We start from the raw sequence: 20,111 nt of genomic DNA, 5'->3' as shown, positions 1-20,111 counted from the left end.
ATCAGGCTTCAGCATCTGTACCTAGCTTAACTGCTGGTCTGATAGCCTGATCTCCAGAGGACCCCCTTCAAACCAAGAGGCCTGTAATTTGGAATCCTGCCCTGTATTCCCATTGGTTCCACCTGCTCTGTCTTCAGAGCCTGCCTCAGAGACTGCCACGTTCTGTCTTTTGTCTTTGCAGATCCTACTGAATGAATGAGAGGTTGCTCAGCACCCTGGGCTCTGATAACTGGTACAGGGTGATCACCATCATCTAAAATTGAGAGAGGAGTCTTTTTGTTCTCACTGTATCTGCACTCTGTCCCCTGTGCTACCTCCAGCTTCCATTCCAGCGTGCCACGCTGAGTCACATTGAAAGTGACGTGAATTGACTCTGTAGTGGCTTCTTTTTAGTGGGCATGCCAAGTGAAGAAATCTCTCCACAGCTGCAGTGGAGTCTCTGTCTCTAGGGGTCATTCCCAAACTATAGAACCAGGAAATAACACCCGCCTAGTCCCTGAATCTGTGGTGGGATCTTTTTCTTCCAATATGATCTTTAAATTGGAAAGCATATTAGCATGTCAGATTCACCTGCCATCAACATAACTCAGCAGCGCCCACAGGACAATGAAGAGTAATTATCAGTCCTTCCCTCATCTACCCTTTCACTTTGCCTCTAAGTTTGATTGTTTAACTTTTCAGTTGGAAATAATTTCAAACTTAGAAAAACATTTCAAAAATAAGAATAGCACCAGGCTTGGTGGCTCATACCTGTAATCTCAACACTTTGGAAAGCCAAAGCAGAAGAGTTGCTTGAGCCCAGGAGTTCAAGACCAGTTTGGTCAACTGGGTTAGTCCATTTTTATACTGCTATGAAGAACAGCTCAAGACTGGGTAATTTATAAAGGAAAGAGGTTTAATTGACTCACAGTTCAGCATGGCTGAGGTGGCCTCAGGAAACTGACAATCATGGTGGAAGGTGAAGGGGAAGTAAGGCACCTTCTTCACAAGGCAGCAGGAAGAAGTGCCAAGCAAAGGGGGAAGAGCCCCTTATAAAACCATCAGATCCCATGAGAACTCACTCACTATCATGAGAACATCATGAGGGAAACCGCTCCCATGAGCCAATCACCTCTACCTGGTCTCTCCCTTGACCCATGGGGATTATGGGGATTATGAGGATTATGGGGATTATAGTTCCAGATGAGATTTGAGTGGGGACACAGAGCCTAACCAGATCAGCAACATAGTGACGCCCCATCTCTAAAAGAATAATAAAATAAAATAAGAATAAGAATGGTAGAAAGAATTTCCAAATGCCCCCTGCCCAGATTCACCTCTTGTTCACAATTTCCCCCATCTGCCTTCTCATTGCTATGTTCTCTGTAGATTTGTAGAGATAGATGTAGAAAGGCGATTCTTTCCTAATCTCCCAAGAGTTAGTTGTGGACAGACATCATGACCTTTTACCTATCAAGGACGTTTGTGTATATTTCTAGGGATGGGGTATTCCCTTACACGACCATAGTATGGTTCTCAACTTCAGTGAATTGAACATTGACACATTGAGTGTACCTAGTCTGTCATCCCTACTCCAGTTTTATCAATTGACCCTATTATGTGTTTTATAGCATTTTTCCCCTCCAGTACAGGTTCCAGTCTAGGGTCTGGTATTGCACTTGGGTGTTATCTCTCCCTAGCTTTTTTATGACATTGGCATTTTGGAAGAATACAGGTTCCCCCCTGGCCTTTTTTACATTTTGTATTTTCCTGATGTTTCTTCCAGATTTAAATTCAGGATATGCCTTTGGGGTCAGAGGACTACATAGACTCTGTTGCATCCTTTCTGAGGTCTCACATCTGGAAATGTAAGATGTCTGCCCCCTACTAAGTTTTATCTTTTGGTATCTTCTCCTCAGAGGAGCTTTCTCAGAAGTTTTCCTGGTGAAGCAAAGACTGACTGGGAAGCTCTTTGCTCTGAAGTGCATCAAGAAGTCACCTGCCTTCCGGGACAGCAGCCTGGAGAATGAGATTGCTGTGTTGAAAAAGTGAGTGGGTCTAGGGTTGATTGGATCACTATGGGATCACAATATTTTCTTCACAAATTACCTTCAAAAAGGACTAGGACTGGATTTCTCCACCCAAAGGCATTGCTCCCTTTGATTGAGCTGATGGGTCAGTTCAGCCAATTAGCTAAGTTTAGTTGGACAGCTGTCCTAGCTGAATTTTTTTTTTTTTTGGCAACAAATTGATGAGCAAACCCACTGGTGGCAGAACTGGTTTGTGCACATAGGCTGGAGAGTAATTAGCTCAAAGGAACAAAAATCAATTGAGGGCCAACATCGGGAAGAATTAATAATTAAGGAGGCAGCATAAGATTTGGAAATTAGCTTCAATTTATAACAAAGCACATGGAGGTTCAGCACTCCAACCATCATGGTGAAGGCAATACTGCAAATCATCAAATGTTTACAGCAAGACTCTTAGAACAGACCCTTGTGAAACCCTTATGGTGTACCAAAAGTGTATTAGGTACATCAACACAGGATCAGGACCACAAGGATGAGGCAGACAAAATTCCTTACCCTCAGGAGCCTACGCTGGATACAGAGGTGCCCATAAGAAAATCCAACAAAATCGGATGTGAGTCACACTAGCAGAAGGCAGAGTTTGGAGGAGATAAAGATTCATTTTGCCTATGCGTGTGTTTTTATGAGCATAAGTTATTGGACCACTTTCAAAGCAGATGGACCTTGATAGATGAGTCACACTTTGTGGGTCAAGAAAGGCAATACAGAAAGGGAATTCAGGCCAAGACTAGCATAAACTTTAATGTAGAACCATGGAAGTGCAAGGGCTTTTAGGGAAGAGTGAGTATTGAAAATCCCTGAATTTAGAGTGCATAGTATTAAGAGACAAGTCATGAGACTCAAATCATGAAATGAGACCTGATTACAAAGGATCTTAGATGCCATGATAAGGAATGTTGGCTTTATTCTGTGGGCAAAAAGAAGTCATCAGAGATTTTAAGTGGGGAGTCACATTGTCTGATTAACATGTTGGAGCCATCCCTCTCAAGCACAGTGGAGGATGGATTGGAGGGTGCCAGCCTAGAGGACAGGAGGCTAATTATAAGACTTTCACAATAATTTAGGCATGGGTTGAGAATACAAGCAAAGGTAGTGGAAGAATCATGTGTGCCTAAAAGGACTAGATACAAGAGATGTTTCAAAGAGAGAAGTGATTGGGTTTGGGGTTGACTGGTAAAAGTACACAAGACAAAAGCATTAAAAGAGACCCTGAGATTGAGCAATCAAGTGGACAACAATATCATTGCTTGGGACAGAGAACAAAGAGGATGTGTAGGCTTGGATGAAATAGAAAGAAATTGGTTGCAACATACTGAATATGAGTATACACCTATCTCAATATGAAGGCATTTCATAACATGCTGGAGACATAGGTCTAGGATCCAGGGAGATTAAGGCAAAGAAAGACTCTCAACTAAGTGAGAGCAAGGACCATGTCATTTTTCTTATTATTGCCTTGTATCAACAGTACTTGTGCTCAATAAATGTTTGTTCAGTGAGTGAATAATTGATAAATTAATGTTAGCATTGCCAGCTTATGAGTATAGTTGAATTCATCATGTACAACTGACCCAGGTCTATATTTTCTAAAATATCTTAAAGAAGATAGCTACTATTGATTACGTGTTTACTATTCTCCAGACACTGTATTAAGCATTATGCATCATCTCCTTTCATCCTGATACAATTCTATAAGAGATACATACTTTTCAGACAAGGAAAGTAAGGGTTTGAAAACTGGAATAAGCAGCTGAAGTTACCTAATTGCCTGAGCTGGATCTGAACCCAGGCCTGACTGACTCTGAGCCTAAGTCCTTAATCCCTGTGCTGCACAGCCAGGAGTAAACTTCTTAGAGAATTTTCTCCTTTACAGGCATGCACAGCATTGCTGCCTGGCAAGCCGAGCCTCTCTGCTAATATGATTATTCTGCTTTATTCAGTCTCCGAGTAACCCCAAACAAGGGTAACAGAGGGCTGGACTTCTCCACCATGATGCTGTGGACATTTTGAACCAGATAATTCTTTGTGGTGTTGGGGGCTGTACTGTGCAGTGTTGGATGTTTAGCAGCATTTCCGCCTCTACCCACTAGATGCCAGCAGCACCTTCCCCTGCCCTAGTCGTGACACTCAAACATGTCTCAAGATATTGCCAAATGTTCCCTGAGAGGCAAAATAGTCCCTGGTTGAGAATCACCATCTAAGTCATCCCACAGAACTAACCCTAAAAATAAGCATCTACCTTGCTTCTCACAATATTCTGGAACACTAATTTTTCAATGCTTCCTCCGTGGTTATCCACGAGGAGGCTCAGCTCACCTGAATCCCTCCCATTGTATGCAGGTTGAACATTCCTAATCTAAAATCCAAAATGCTCCAAAATCAGAAACATTTTTAGCATTGACAGGATGCCACAAACAGAAAATTCCACACCTGACCTCATGTGACAGGTCACAGTCAAAATGCATTCAAAGCTTTGTTTCATGCACAAAATTATTTTTTAAATATTATGAAAAATCACCTACCAGCTATGTGTATAAGGTACACATGAGACATAAATGAATTTCATGTTTAGACTTGGGTCCCATCTCCAAGGTATATCATTAAATATGCCAAAAACTCTTCTAGTCTCAAACATTTTAGATATGGGATACTCAACCTGTACTTTTTAAATGCAATATTTCTAACATCTGAATACCCACTTTGTAGAATAACCTAGTGTTGGGTACTCCCTTAGCCTTCCTGCATTCTTCTAACTGTCTCTTTTAGTAAAGTTTAAAGAGATTCCCGGCATAACAAGAAAGTGTTTGTTTCCTGAAGGAAGGATGATCAATTATTCATTCAGTAAACATGGACCGAGCACCACCACAGGAATCTTTTCTCTGGGATTAATTTGTGACAGTCTACTTATTATGAAGGCTTCACAAAGACCTAGGCTTCCTAAACATTGCCATCAAAAGCCTCCAACAGAAACTTGGGCTAGGTCTGCATTATTTGTCTGGACAACCTTAACCACACACCTTTCATCGTGCACTTTATTTTTCCCAGGATCAAGCATGAAAACATTGTGACCCTGGAGGACATCTACGAGAGCACCACCCACTACTACCTGGTCATGCAGCTGTAAGTGAAAGGTGACTTGCTTCCTTCACAGAGGCCTGGTGGGGCCTGGGAGGCCTAGAGGAGGTTGGTCGCTGGTGAGGGATGGACAGCGATTCAAAAACAAAAATGAAGACTTCATTCAGGAGGCTCAGAAATGCCAAGGGTCCTTTTAGACTGAGTGTGCCTCTGGTCATGGGCAGGTTCTGTGTGGGCCACAGGGTAAACTTGGGCTGATTAATAAGCTCCTTTGCACCAGGACAACCCTATCAGTGGTTAGAATATTTCCTACTAGTCAGCAAATAGCTGCGACCCCAACCCATCCATGTCCTTCTGCTGCCCCACCCCTCCTCGCCCCTTGCAACCAAACGACCAAAGGGGTAATGCCAGACTAACAAGGAGTCACCAGAACCCTTTTCTGGCACTGTGGCTTCAGTCCTTTTGGACTAATACATGTTAATCAAATTGGATAGTAAATGTTTTAACATCACTCCAGCATAAAATTACTGTAGGAGCAGAAGGCACAGGTAGATATATTTCAACATAAAGAAAGACTTTCTCAAAAGAGAGCCACCCAAAGTTAAAGACAGGCTGTGATTGTGTGTGTCCATCTGTAGGACAGAAGTGGTGCTGCATTAGCAATGTCTCTGCGTCATTGCTACATCCAAACAAAAGTTCTGCCTGACAGCGACTGCTGTAGAGGTTGGTCGGTGTTCATAAGGGCTCAGCGTTGGGCTCAAAGACACTTCTGTTTATAAAGTACACACACACACACAAATACACACACTTGCACATGCACACACACACACGCACTCACACACCACTCTGCAATCTCAGCGTGGCTGGACACAACGTGGTTTTTGGCTGATGGGCTGATTACTAAGAAACTTTAACGAGATAACTCAGGCCTAAGCACCTGATTAACTGGGGGACCCATCTGAGGACCTCTAAAGAGACATAGCAGGCACTCAAGGGAGTGAGGTGGGAAGGGCCCCTAGTGGCACTAACAAGTGATCAGGGACCATCAGGTACTTCAATGAGGCCGAGCCAACAGGATTAGCACACAGTAATTCAGAAGGCAGGGAGGCAAGGAGATGGGAAGGGTTGGATGTCCCTGAGGAGACACTAAGCCTCCTCAGAGCATAGCTCCAGGACTCAGGCCCCTCAGGGTTAAGAATTCATAGCTCTGTACAAACAGTGTATTTCCTACAGGCCTTCAGCTGCTATAGGAGAGCCCAAAGCCTAAAGACCAAAAGCCAAAGAGCAGGATGAGGTGAATGTTGATTGGAAAAATTCTGTTCCCTCATCACTAGTTGGGCATGGATGGCCACATCTAATGTCATGGGGCAGTGGTAAGGGGGACTAGGAAGGTGAGAGGACTGGGACCCCTGGCTCATGGTTGAAATAGTCTGGGAACGCTTATCTCAGAGAAGACAAGCCCTCCGGAGAGCATTTCACTATCTTTGCATACTGGAAAGGTGCACGGGAAAGGCTGTTATTCTTGTTCTGTGCAGTCCCAATGGGTGGAATTGGTAGCACTGGTAGAAATGACAGGGCAGCAGGTTTCAACATAACTTACAGAAACATTAGGAAGATGCAAAAAAACACTGTCTTAGGAGGTAGAGTGTTCTCTGACACTTATGTGTTCTAGTACTCACTAGAAAATTTCTAGGCAAAAATAGTGTAGACGGTATTCATGAGATAGAAGTCAGACTTGATCTTTAAGCTCCCCTGGGTCCTAAGATACTCTACCATTTGAGTCTCAAAGCACCCCTAAAGCCCTACCTGTAATTCCAGCTTTACAAAGCCCAATTTCCCAAAATGAGGAAAGAAATCTTGATATAAGTACGGTTAGTCTCACTTGCATGCCTTCGCTTTCCTACTTTGCTTAATTTCTGTGTCACCTCTCTCTTTCATCATGGCTTCCTGTGCCATAGGCCAGGAAGGAAGGTGGCTAAGAAGTGTGTCCACACTAAGGGGTTATTGGCTTCTTGTGCAACCCCAACTGGAAGCATTTACATTTTAAAGGAAATTTTCAGAAAGAGAGGTCAATGCTTGGCCCAAAGAAATCACTGCCTAGTGATATCACTCCAGGTACCCAGAGTGGGTGTTCTGAGACTGGAGTAGTCCTTCTGGTAGCCCTTCAATCACAGTTCATGGGCGCCTGCCTGTTCCACCACAGCTGTGTCCCCCAAGGCTTCAAAGCAAACACCTTCTCCTTACTTTGAGTGAAATGAGAACTGAATTCCTGTCTTGATCCTATGCCCACAGTGTTTCCGGTGGGGAGCTCTTTGACCGGATCCTGGAGCGGGGTGTCTACACAGAGAAGGATGCCAGTTTGGTGATCCAGCAGGTCTTGTCAGCAGTGAAATACCTCCATGAGAATGGCATCGTCCACAGAGACTTAAAGGTGTCAAGGCGGGAGTCCTGGGTGGGAAACAGATAATGACCCTTAAGGAAGCTGCATGGGTTATGGGACATCTAAGCTCCATAAAGTAAGAGGGTTGGACTAGTGACTCCCAAGGCCCCTTCTGCCCTTAGATTCCTTAAACAGACCTTGGATGAGTGAACAATGGTTACTAATTTGCACCTCAATCTTTTCCTGAAACTTTCACTATGCCTTACCCTATTTCAATACCAAAATAATACACACATTTCTTACATCCAGCCACAGTCAAAACCCAATGCAACAAAATACTTACCACTGAGGGCCTACATTGTACTAGGCCTTGCACTGGACTTTGGAGAGATCAGACACCATTAACCAAAGATTGGTTCCCTCAAAACACAAACAGGGGTAGTTGGAAGTGAGGGAAGGAAAGGGTGAGTATATTAATGGTTACAAGACTGAGCAAAGTCAGAGCCATAAGCAAGATGCAGAGTACTGGTGTGAGGGTGCAGGTAGGAGGAAGGAGGGAAGAACGGGGGAGGATGAGCTGGCCTTGAAGTCAGGAGCCTAGGGCTCAGCTTCCTATGAAATTATGTATCGAGGGGAAGGAAAATACTTGCTTCAGGTGGTTATATCCTACACTACATATTTTTGCTCCTGCAGCCCGAAAACCTGCTGTACCTTACCCCTGAAGAGAATTCTAAGATCATGATCACTGACTTTGGTCTGTCCAAGATGGAACAGAATGGTGTCATGTCCACTGCCTGTGGGACCCCAGGCTACGTGGGTAAGTCTGGGAGCAGGAGGAAGGTTGACCAGTTGGCTACATTCAACCACATGCCTATCATTCATAGAAAGGGGTGATTCTGAGAACGTAGGGTTCAACTTCAGGGGCTATCCAGGTAAGACATCCACTCATAAAGTTTAGGGCCAGCCAATTCATCCATCTCAGGATCTATCTCTACAGCTCCCAAATTCTACATTTTTAAAGACCGCCTACCCCTGAACCCTCCAGAGTCCCTGCCTATGCTTTGGCTCTCATTTCTGCAGATAGACTTCCAGCCTTTGTCTTTCCAGCTGGACCAGGGGCAGACAAGATCACAAACCCAGAGATCAGCAGAGAGCTGAGGGGCTGAGCAACGGCCCTACTCCTTTCTCCCACTCTGGAGACATTAGCCCCCAGTTCTTGGGAGCCTGGAAGCACAGGATATTGAATTTGGGCCTGAGGAACCCAGAAATGGGCTCCTAAATGTCCACCCAATGAAGCACTCTGGGAAATTGGCAGAGGTGGAGCTTCCTGCTTGAACATCCCTGTAGGTTTCCAGGGCCCCCAAAAAGAGTGAGAGCAGGCAGGGCACCTGGGAGAGTATTCCTGGGATCTACAGGAGAGAAAGTTGAAACTCAGAGCATCCGCTCCTGTCCCTTCCCCCTTCACCAGTCATCACCTGTTTGCAGTTGGGTAATGGGAAGCAGAGCTCTGACTCAAGAGAGGGAATCTACCCTCCCAGAAAGGCAGGTCATTCACTCATCAGTAGGTATTGAGTCCCACCAGGTACAAAGCTCTGGTAGCTGCGAGAAATACAGAAGGCAGCTCTCTACACCCCACAGGGCTCCTAATCAGAGGAAGTCATGGCTCATGCCCTCTGAAAGCTCTCAATCTGATGGGACAGACTAAATGCCTCACCTCAGAAGGTACCCACAGTCTGATGGGAGACATACTGCCTTTGCTCCAGGAGCTCCTAACCTAATGGGGGTGACTCAGCCTCTGCCTCCCAGAGGCTCCCAGTCTAGTCGAGGAGAGACAGTTCTACACTGAAGATCTCCCAGTCTGAAGGGAGAGAGCTCACACTTGCCCTGGGAATCCCGTGTCTGAGTGGGGAGACAGGCCCCGCCTTCAGAGAATACTCAGTGTAATCAGGGAGACATAGCCCTGGAGATCCCCAGTCCAACAGGGGAGTCATCGACCCTGTCATGGGGAAACTCACAAACTAATTCAGAAGTCACAGTCTCTCTTTTCAGGAAGATTTAGTCTTCCCAGAAGAGACACAGCCCCCACCCTTAGGGATTTTTCAGTCTCCTAGAAACCCCACCATCCCAAGGTCTTCCCCACTCCTATTCTCTAAGCCTGATCTTCAGCCCCCACCCCAAAGCCCTCTCCTCTTGCCACCAGCCCTGACTCTGCCCTTGATCTGCTGCAGCTCCAGAAGTGCTGGCCCAGAAACCCTACAGCAAGGCTGTGGATTGCTGGTCCATCGGCGTCATCACCTACATATTGTGAGTAGACGCTGGCCTGAGCTCAGCTGATAAGTCTCGGAGCCTGCTTACCCCTTCTCATTCCCTCCCCTGTCTCAGCTCCTCCTCCAAGCATGTGCATGTGCACAGACACAGGCACACGGGCACACAGGTGCACACACACACACACACACACATACATGTACACACAGCTTAAAAGCTTCCTCTCTCTTGACCTCCACCGAGTTTTAAAACAGAGCTCAGCGTGAATCCACTGCACAGCCACCTGGCACTCCCTCCTCTTGCACCCCTGCCCCTTTTACTGCCTATAAATGTGTTGCATCCCACTCTGTGGAATGAACAGTGAAAAAGAGAGAGGCCAAGACAGGCTTGGAAGCCAGGTGGACCCTCTGTTCCTGCATCTCAGCTTTCCCAAGGCAAAACTGTGGCCTGAATGAAGCTGGTCAGGGTCTCTCCTTTTCACTCCTCTCCACACATTCCCAAGCTCTCCCTTTCCTAACCTGCCCATCACCTCTTCCCCACCATCCCTCCTCACCTATAGCAAACTTTGCTCTTAGGAAAATAACCTGGTTTCAATTATCTCCTCCATTTATGTTGAATAAGTACTCTCATTTATTCACTCAACCAATATTCACTGCCTATCTTCTCTGCATCTATACCTGTGCTAGGTTCGAAAGAATCCAGCAGCGAACAACACAGCCTAAATAAATCCTTCATCAAACTTACATTCAAGTAGACAGTCTACCATCTTTCTTGAAGATATTTTATATAGCATTCATAAGTCAGGGAAAGTACAAGGAGAGGTGGCAAGGGTTTGAGGGCATAATGTACGCAGGGACATTCTAGGGATGCCTGTGCCAAAGCTTGGCACTTGCATAAACACTTTATGGGACCTGTACCATTCTTGAATTTGAGGCAGCTCCATGTCCTGGTCACGCCACTGTTCTGGGACCTTCAGTGCCCACCTGTGTATACAGTGGGAGCCTAGGAGAACAGAGAGGCTGGCTCAGGGAGGACAGGTTTGTTCAGTAGTATGCCTCCTTCCTGTCCTGCTGCAGGCTCTGTGGATACCCCCCATTCTATGAAGAAACAGAGTCTAAGCTTTTTGAGAAGATCAAAGAGGGCTACTATGAGTTCGAGTCTCCATTCTGGGATGACATTTCTGAGTCAGGTAAGGCCAGTAGGGGTGAAGGAGAGATAACAGGCTCAAGGTAGAGGCTGCCAAGAGAAATGAGCTTAACAAAGGATGACAGTCCTGGCTCTTCAAAGTCCCTGGGGATCTTACAGAACAGGCTGCCAAGGAAAGTGGAGAAATCTTCATCTGCTTCAAAGACCCAATAAATTATTTACATCTAACAGCTATGCTTTTGTTTTTCTGGAGGCAGAACCACAGTATGCCTGATAAGGAGATGGGGTGGGCAGTTTAGAAGATGGGCCAGGAGGGCAGAGCCAGGTGGCAAGGGGAGAGTTCCAGGCAAGAACAGCAAAACTAAGGCGTTAGATACCAAGAAAGAGCATGCAATATCTATGTGTGAGAGAAGATGATCATTACGTGATTGTTGGACCTGTTAAGTGGAAATCGGAGCTGGAACAATCCAGCACTCACATGCATGCCCATGTGCCAGTGCTGGCCCATTTCAATGCAAACACATGCACATGTGATGTGCAGGCACATGGGGGCCTCGTGACTAGTGATGCTTCTGCAGTGCTGTGTGGGTGAGGCGGCTTGGAGCTTCCCTTCTTTGGTGATTTATGGTGGGTTGTTGTTAGGTGGTTTGGATTTTTTTTTCCTCTTCTAAGACTCTTAAAATTGCCTCTTTGGAAGATCAGCTAAAGATGCATTCACTGCCACCCACCAGCCCGGAAGTGAATTTCCATCAGTCATGAAATCTGGTCCTTAGTCGTCGTGTCTTTGATTGCTCCCCTTAGCCAAGGACTTTATTTGCCACTTGCTTGAGAAGGATCCGAATGAGCGGTACACCTGTGAGAAGGCCTTGAGTCACCCCTGGTGAGTGAGACATGGAGTGGACTCTAGACCCCAGCCCTGTAGTTCCCAAAACCATGCTGACTCATTCATATTGCATTCCTCCGGAATCTGCTTGCCCTGATCCATTTAATGTTGTGACAAGCAAGGACCATGCCATTGTTCATCAGGCCCAGGTGGAGATTCAAGCAGCATACAGTGGAGCAGGTTCTGATGCAAGGGTAGCAGCTGGGTTGTCTGGTCAAGTGCAGGAGGCAGGTGCAGCTGAGCGCTGTCATTCAGCACTGGGACAGGGTGCAATATTCAGTACTAGTTATTCAAGAGGGGCCAGGAATGGGCAACTCTGTCCTGTCCTTAAGAGCTTTGTTTTACTCAGGGATCAAGAACTGTTCCAGGTGAAGTGATTTAAGAACAACTGCAAAGAAACCGATTGGCAAATTAGGAAAAAGAAAATCTTAAAATACTTTTTCATGTTACTCCCCAACTCAATTTACAATAGCTCTCCACTTCATACCCCAGCAAGCCTGGATTCCTTTGTCTTTCCAGTTTCCCTAATATGTCCTGACCCTTTATCTCCAGCCTCTTCTCCCAGGATTGCCAGCATACCTCCTCTGTCCAGATAGGCCTGGGAGCTATACCTGTCTCCCTGCCATCCCTCACCCCACATACCAAGCTCTGTCTTAACTACACCTTGGATCAGATCATTCCCACTACCTACAATGTCCCGCCTCTTGCCCTGTATGTAGCATCTTTCAGGATCCAGATCAGTCTCTGCCCTTCCCTGAAGCCCCTGACCCCTGCAGCCCATCCCAATCTCCCCAGTTCTCTTCATTAATCACACAGCTTACCATGTATTACTGCAGTCCATAGCATGAACAACACCCCACACCTAGACTGTAGGCTCCTAGGGGTCAGGGCCCATGTCTCTTACTTCTCGAGGTCTATTAGTAGTTGGCACAGTACTATGCACAGAGCAGGTGTCTGAGGAACACTTAGAGACCAGTGAATAAGAGGTGAAGGGGTTAGGAAAGGGGCAGCCTGCGCTAGATGGCCTGATTGAGGAAGGCTTCCAGGAGGAGGTGGGTTCAAGGCAAGGTTTTGAGCTAAAGGATGGTGACTGCCCTAGTGCCCTGTGATGCTGGGTCCAATAAGCTTTTTCTATAAAGCAACAGATAGTAAATATTTTAGGCTTTCCTGGCTATACTGTCTTTATGGCAACTACTCAACCCTGCTGTCACAGTGCAAAAGGAGCCACAGACAATACCTGAATTAGTGGGCACCACTGTGTCCCGATAAAACCTTATTTACAAAAGCAGGCAATAGGTCGATTTGGCCTATAGGCTATAGCTTGTTGACCCTGCTCTAAAAGTTTTTGATTTTGCCAAAGCTAAAGCCCACTCTTACTTGCCCAGGGGGACAGAGGAGCCCTCCTTGCAGCCCTTTCCTGCTGTGGGCTACTTTTCCTCTGTGCACTCTACCCAGCTCTCACCTGGACCTGCAGGCACCCTGCCCACTCCCTGGCTGAGTGTCCATAGCCACCCGGTAGCCAGGTGTCCCCTCTTACATCCACAGGATTGACGGGAACACAGCCCTCCACCGGGACATCTACCCATCAGTCAGCCTCCAGATCCAAAAGAACTTTGCTAAGAGCAAGTGGAGGGTGAGCTGTCCTCTCCAGGGGCTGGGAAAGCTGTTCTGGGCCCCTAGAGGCTGGGCTGGCAGGGGCTGACATAAGGGCTTTCCTTGGGATGTCCCAGAAGGCATTGGAGCTCCCTGTACCCTCTCTGAAATGAGAAGTGGGCACCCAGGTTTCAAGAGGCCACAAGGCAAAGGGAAAGTTTAAGCCCCGAGGCCCTCTGAGGTTGCAGAAGGCCAGAGGCTGCTCTTGTGTCTCCTTAGCAAGCCTTCAACGCAGCAGCTGTGGTGCACCACATGAGGAAGCTACACATGAACCTGCACAGCCCGGGCGTCCGCCCAGAGGCGGAGAACAGGCCGCCTGAAACTCAAGCCTCAGAAACCTCTAGATCCAGCTCCCCTGAGATCACCATCACCGAGGCACCTGTCCTGGACCACAGTGTAGCACTCCCTGCCCTGACCCAATTACCCTGCCATCACGGCCGCCAGCCCACTGCCCCTGGTGGCAGGTCCCTCAACTGCCTGGTCAACGGCTCCCTCCGCATCAGCAGCAGCCTGGTGCCCATGCATCAGGGGTCCCTGGCCGCTGGGCCCTGTGGCTGCTGCTCCAGCTGCCTGAACATTGGGAGCAAAGGAAAGTCCTCCTACTGCTCCGAGCCCACACTCCTCAAAAAGGCCAACAAAAAACAGTACGTATTTTTAGCAAAAGATGGAGCCCCAGCTTGGGTCTGAAAGAAATCAGCCAACAGGACTGCAAGAAATGGACACAAAGGCCTCTCCCACTCACAGGCAGCTCTATAGGGAGGGATGAGTTCTGGATTGGGGGCGAGGAAAATGCTTCCAGCCCTGTCCCCATCACTTACTAGTTGTGAGGCCATTGACGAGTCAGTGAATGTCTCTGCTTCTATTTTGCTCATCTGTAAAATGGGTTGAAGTCTATTTACCCACTTAGCCTGCCTCACAGAGGTACTATAAAACGTTAGTGAAGCAACAGAGATGATAAAATCCCACAGAAAACTGGGTATGTGCAAGTGGTGAGCATCAGATTCCCCGAGTTTCCAGGGCCTCTGTGCTTTGGAGGAGGAAGGGTAGGGGGCCTTGGTTATCTTCATCTTTTCTGCAGGTTCTTGAACTTTCTGAACCTCATGAGGGGAGAGCTGAGTGGATGCCACAGGCACAGAGAACTACCACCTCTGCCCTGCCTCATCAACTCTTCTTCTCCCCTCAAATACTTCAAAGGTTGTTGCTTCATTTCCTTTCTAGGAACTTCAAGTCAGAGGTCATGGTACCAGTTAAAGCCAGTGGCAGCTCCCACTGCCGGGCAGGGCAGACTGGAGTCTGTGTCATTATGTGATTCCTGGAGCCTGTGCCTGTGTCACTGCAATTTTCAGGTGAGGAGGGTCACAGTGTGAGGCTTGGGGAGAGTTTCTGTCCCAGAGGAGAGCCCCATGCCAGAGTGTGAGTGATGTGGGCTCAGGTAGCAGCCCCCACCTCACTCTGAGCCCCTTTCTCTTGCAGGAGACATGTTCAACTCCTCCGCTCTTCCAAACCTGGTGTCTATCCGGCAGAGGGAGGAAGGCAGAGCAAGTGGAGCAGGGCCTAGCAGGAGCGGTTTCTGGCCAGAAGCACCAGCCTGCTGCCAGCAGGGCAGCCCCTCACAGGAGGCCCAGGAGGGAGCCCCAAGGCATAGAAGCCTTGTTAAAGCTGTGAGCAGAGGAGCGGTGCCCACCGGCTTCCAGGTCTCCCTGACCTGCCTGCTGTATGCCCCACACCCTACGTGCCGTGGCTCTGTGCAGTGTACGTAGATAGCTCTCGCCTGGGTCTGTGCTGTTTGTCGTGAAAAGCTTAATGGGCTGGCCAGGCTGTGTCACCTTCTCCAAGCAAAGCCATATGGAGCATCTACCCAGACTCCTACTCTGCACACACTCACTCCCGCCTCTCAAGCCTCCAACCTCTTGGCCAGATCGGGCTCATTAATGTCATTGCCTGCCCATCTGCATGAATGACAGGCAGCTCCCCATGGTGGTCTGCCTGTGAGCTCTTCAAGTTCTAATCCTTCACTCCAGGATTAGCTCCCAAGTGTGCTGAGACCCAGCCAGCACACTTCTGGTCCTTCTCCCTGCCTCAGTCTAAAAGCAGTGCCACACCCTCCAAAGTGGAATAGAAAGAAGTTCATGAGCAAGGGCTGCAAGGAATTCTTATCCTGGCCACATACCCTCCGTGCACACACCCAATGGAGTTAACCTTGGAAGTTGACTATTTTAATGTCTGCCAGGAGTTCTAATCCTGCCTCTGTTCCCCTTTCTCTCCTTGAAAGTCCAGCACATCATTCTTGTCCTTCCCCAGTTTCCTCACCCTCCACCCCTCCAGCTTCACGCTCAGTGTTGTGCTTAATAAAATGGACATATTTTTCTCTATGAGGCTTCATTTGGTTCTTTCAAAGTCAGGAGCAGTTCAGGGACTTCTGAGCATGTCTGGAGTAGAGAGTGCATGGATGGCTGGGGTCAGCAAGGAACCAGCAGTTGTAGCTGATGTGCATACAGATGTGCATGCAGCCGAGTATACAGTGCTCCACGCACTGGACATGAGTTACACCATTAACTCATTACTTCTCACAACAGCCCCTTGGGGCAGGTTCTGTTGGAACTGAGGCAGTCTGGCTTTAGTGGCCATTCTCTTAATGGTCGTATTAGATGAGCATGAGTTCGAGCCCCAGCTCTGCCCCAACCTGCCAAATCTGTGACCTTGGGGAAGTTACTTAGGCTTTCGTGCCTTAGCTTCCTCACTTTTCCAATGGGAATAGCAGTGCCACCTGCATCATGAAATGATGCAGATGATGTGCCCAGCCTTGTGGCCAATAAATAATCAAAATGATTCACAATGATCAAGAAGTTAATGTAGATAAAATGCCTAGCATAGTACCTGCTTGGGCCATGGTTAACACACAAATGTCCATGCCATTCCACATCATCGTCCACCCCACCCCCCACACATATCCATTTACAACTTCTCTTTAAGACCCCAAGAGACATAGATTCTGGTCTTAGTCTTTCCTCCGGAAGCTGCATGAATTTGAACGTTCCTTCCCTTCCCTGGATTTCTATTTCCCCATCTGTAAGCAAGCAGTTGAATCGCTGCTTAGAGATGAACACTGCTTGTCTGGTCTCTCAAGGATAGAATCCATCAAGTTCTGGGGCGGAGGGGCCCAGACTCCCTAAATCTGGGTGCCCAGCAAGACGGGTGGAACAGAGAAGAGCAAACTATGGGTGTGAATAGAGGAGTCCCCACAATCCCCAAATGGGAGACAGAAACAGTGGCAAGAGTTTACCCAGTGAGGGGACAGACCATTTTTCCTCGTTGAACCTCCAGGCTCTTTTCCAAAGATTTTTATTTAGCTTTTCATTTTTACATCATTTTTGTTACGTTTTTGTGTTTGGTCCAGGATTCCTCCCTAGTGGAGAACTAAAGGCAGGGAGTACTGCCAAGCCCAGCTTCCTTGACTTGAGAGCTCCTAGTTTCAATGGCATGCCAATCTCCACCACCTCTGTCTGTCAAGTGTAACTGTCCCATTGGCTCAGGCTCAGCTGCAGCTCAGGGTAATCTTACCAGCTGCACACCAGGAGTGGTCCAGGCTGTGCTTTAGGCTGCATGAAAGTCTCCTGGAGACGGAAAGCATTCCAACCCAATCTGCCCCCAACAAAAAGCAAAGGTGGCAGATGAGTGGGGCAAGGGGCTGGAAGCTGGAGCATCACTTGCAGGTGGCATAGTAGAGCACGCGCCCGTTAATGTGGTCACGGATCTGCTCCACACGCTTCTCCAGTCCTGTCAGGTCTGCCGAGCGCAGCACGATGGCCTGGCTGCCCCGCAGCAGCTCCGACTCCATGTCTGAGGTAGATGGAACAGCAGCAGGAGGAGGAGTTGATGGTGAGACTCCCCAAGACTCCCAACCCTTCCTTCCCTTCCTGCTAACTGGAGGTAGCATGTGTAGAGGAATCCCCTCCAGAAAAATCTGGCCTCTAAAGCAGTGGTGCCCCTCCAGCTTCATGCCTCTCCAGCCCCATCCCATGCTTAGTAACCTGGCAGGGGCCAAACCCAGCAGGCCCCCACTCCTAATTATCCGTGGGCCCCTGACCCTCTGGGCTCTCACAGCTGTCCCAGGCTAATGAAGGAGGTCACAGATACCCATCATCATATCTTAGCGATGACTCTAGTTCCCAGGAGCCCCTGTTCTCCTTTCTAAGGAATCTTCGGAACCCTTTCGAAAGCTACTTTCATTATGTTTCCATCATATTCAAAACCCTTGGATGTGCCCTACCGCCTCCTGAGCTATCTACCCTCCTCATCCTCACACTAGAAGCCAGGCACAGGGACAAGTCGTGTTGACCCCATGCCACTTCTTTCCTACCAGCTCCTCAGCAACCCTCTTCTCCTGTCCCTATGTCAGAACATACCTTGTTGGGGCTTCCCAACACCCTTATCCTAATGTCCCTCCTCTTCCTCACAGCTTCTCCCAGGCCTACACATCCTTCCAGGCCCACACATCCTTCCAGGCCCATCTCAAATCTTCTTTTCTTACTTTCACTGAATATGTCTCTCTCAAATTATTTATTCTTTGAGCCCCAGAACTCTTATTATTCAACCCCTATCAGAGACCACCTCATCCTGTTAAATATAGTTCTATGCATCTTAAGCATAAAGCAATAGGAATAGAAAATATGACCCCACTGTTTGCAAAAATAGAAAAAATGGTCCCATTAATTGCAAGCTTTTTGAGGCCAGGACAAGTCATGGGACCATCTCTGCATTCCCCAGCCTCATACATGCTAGATGTCCAGAAAAAATCTCATTTGATCTCACTCCCATAGCACAGCTAGCTCCAATAAGAACAGGCTTCAGAAGCCTTGGGTTGGGTGGGACCAGCCTTCACAAATGCCCAATAATCCATGCCCCTAAACCATTCCCTCACCTTTCATCCTGTCCATCATCTCCATGGTCTCCCCAAACAGCTCCTCTGCCTCTGTCTTCACACTCTGGATCCGGGCGCCCTGCTCACCCAGCATGGGACTCTGACCCAACCGGTCCTTCAACTCAGCATACTTTTGTTTTATTCTCTCAAATCCCTGAAAAAGGTAGAATAGTCTCAGTGTCATCGTCATCATGCAAGGTCCTAAAGACCTGTGGCCAAAGCACTTGATATCACCCAAATCAATACACAGTGGAAAGGCGCCTCCTATTAACCCCCAATAACATTGGTTTTGCCTATTAAAACCCCTGAGCCACAGACTATGACTTAAACTTCTGTGTTTCCCTCTTCCCGTCTCCAGCTCTTGACATGCCCCACCTCACTCCCAGGACAATGTCAGTCACCTCATAGGATATTAATAGTAACTGTCACTTAATAGTATACTTAGCAACTTGGTCACTGTGCCAGGATTGAAAGTGCCAATGCTCCTGGCCATAGCGGGAGCAGGTAGTGTGCTTGAGACACTGAGAATGGGCTCTTTGATCTTCTCTCTCATCTAATTCTGACAATCATGGAGCCCGGGTTAGACTAAGCAAAGAGCATCTGTCCAGGCTGGGGATCCAAGAGACAAGCTCTGGATCCAGTGTCAGGGGACCTGCTTTGTAGATGATTCTTAGGCCTGTGAACAAGTCACCACCTCATCTGTAAAAGGAAAGGGACTGGACTAGGTCATCTCCAGTGTCCCTGAGCCAGCTACACCAAAGGCAGTGGAGGGAGAAATCCGATGCCTGACCAGGTTTGGGTTGATTCTCAAGCCTCTTCTGGTTCTGTTATTCTAAGCACTTTTGAGTTTGTGGTCTTATAAAGTGTGCAAAGTCCTCTCCTGCCTAGGACCCCCTCACTGGCTGTACATCACTGAGCTAACTCTGCCTTCTCTGTACCTCTTGGGCACTCAATGCCTGCTCGCTGGCACCTTCTGCAAGCTGCTGGGCCTGGACTGCCTCTGCACCCTGCTGCCGGGCTTGGCGGCGGAGCTCCTCCATCCGTGTCCAGAAGTCACCCAGCTGCTTGGTCATGCTTGTCACCAGCTTTTCTGCTGGCCGTAGTACCTGCTGAACCTTTGTGGAAAGAGGGAGATCTGGCCTTTGTGGTGGGTCTCATAGGTGGGGGGGTTCATCCCCATTTTTTCTCCAACTCATCAGGCAGCAAAAACCCTCTCCAACCAGAACAATCACAATTGCCCACCTCTCACCCCTGCCTTCTGCATCCCAGCCAAGGCCCAAAGCCAGCCCAAAACTTGTCACCCTCCTCTAGAACTCCACCTCAGGTTTTATCTAGTCACTTTCTGGCATTTTCTATGCCTGGTGCCCAAATTTTCCTGTTTATGCCTGAATATGGGCGGAGGAAGCCATGATGCCTCACCTCAGCAACCCTGTCCTGGATAAGCCGAAGGGAGCGGCTGGTGCCTTGCAAGGTGTCCTGAGCTTCCTGCAGTGCCACTGTCCCCTGCCGCAGGTTCCCAACCACATCCTCCACCTGGCCCTCCACTGCATGGGCTCGGCTCCTGGGTGAGAGAAGCAGGAGGGAGAGGAGAGAGAGAATGAGTGAACAGTGAATCAATGTGTAGTTCGACTCACACACCAGTCCAAAAGAACACCCTTCCCAGCCAAGACAAAGAGCAAGGAAAGTATTAACTCAGTAGCTTTGATGTCCCAGGACCCC

General features: G+C 48.0%; 2 protein-coding genes across 16 annotated transcripts in view; one reads left to right on the top strand and one right to left on the bottom strand.

The window, feature by feature from the left end:
• Positions 1 to 15,843, top strand: part of CAMK1G (calcium/calmodulin dependent protein kinase IG) — a 30,504-nt gene extending 14,661 nt beyond the window's left edge. Inside the window, exons 3-13 of one of the 2 annotated variants that reach the window (XM_055235164.1) lie at positions 1,899 to 2,027; positions 5,115 to 5,189; positions 7,437 to 7,575; positions 8,218 to 8,341; positions 9,753 to 9,828; positions 10,866 to 10,978; positions 11,737 to 11,815; positions 13,364 to 13,451; positions 13,691 to 14,115; positions 14,690 to 14,817; positions 14,945 to 15,843. In XM_055235164.1, the coding sequence (XP_055091139.1) occupies positions 1,899 to 2,027; positions 5,115 to 5,189; positions 7,437 to 7,575; positions 8,218 to 8,341; positions 9,753 to 9,828; positions 10,866 to 10,978; positions 11,737 to 11,815; positions 13,364 to 13,451; positions 13,691 to 14,115; positions 14,690 to 14,780 (1,339 nt within the window). In that variant the 3' untranslated portion in view covers positions 14,781 to 14,817; positions 14,945 to 15,843. The remainder of the gene's footprint in view (positions 1 to 1,898; positions 2,028 to 5,114; positions 5,190 to 7,436; positions 7,576 to 8,217; positions 8,342 to 9,752; positions 9,829 to 10,865; positions 10,979 to 11,736; positions 11,816 to 13,363; positions 13,452 to 13,690; positions 14,116 to 14,689; positions 14,818 to 14,944) is intronic. The other variant, XM_055235165.2, reaches the window with a different exon arrangement.
• The window catches only part of LAMB3 (laminin subunit beta 3), a 207,982-nt gene that overhangs the window by 21,604 nt on the left and 166,267 nt on the right, over positions 1 to 20,111 (bottom strand). For 5 of the 14 annotated variants that reach the window (XM_063613110.1, XM_055235153.2, XM_055235154.2 and 2 more), the window contains 4 exons: positions 19,812 to 19,953; positions 19,331 to 19,507; positions 18,393 to 18,546; positions 16,798 to 17,311 (listed from right to left, as the gene is read on the bottom strand). In XM_063613110.1, coding sequence (XP_063469180.1) covers positions 17,175 to 17,311; positions 18,393 to 18,546; positions 19,331 to 19,507; positions 19,812 to 19,953 — 610 coding nt within the window. In that variant the 3' untranslated portion in view covers positions 16,798 to 17,174. Of the gene's footprint in view, positions 1 to 7,388; positions 7,593 to 10,556; positions 12,207 to 16,797; positions 17,312 to 18,392; positions 18,547 to 19,330; positions 19,508 to 19,811; positions 19,954 to 20,111 lie in introns of those variants that run through there. The other 9 variants (XR_010114547.1, XR_010114546.1, XR_010114548.1 and 6 more) reach the window with 7 other exon arrangements.

Source organism: Symphalangus syndactylus, chromosome 19, assembly GCF_028878055.3.
Source record: "Symphalangus syndactylus isolate Jambi chromosome 19, NHGRI_mSymSyn1-v2.1_pri, whole genome shotgun sequence".
In the NCBI taxonomy this organism is placed as follows: Eukaryota; Metazoa; Chordata; class Mammalia; order Primates; family Hylobatidae; genus Symphalangus; species Symphalangus syndactylus.
This window is presented reverse-complemented; position numbering and strand designations above follow the sequence as displayed.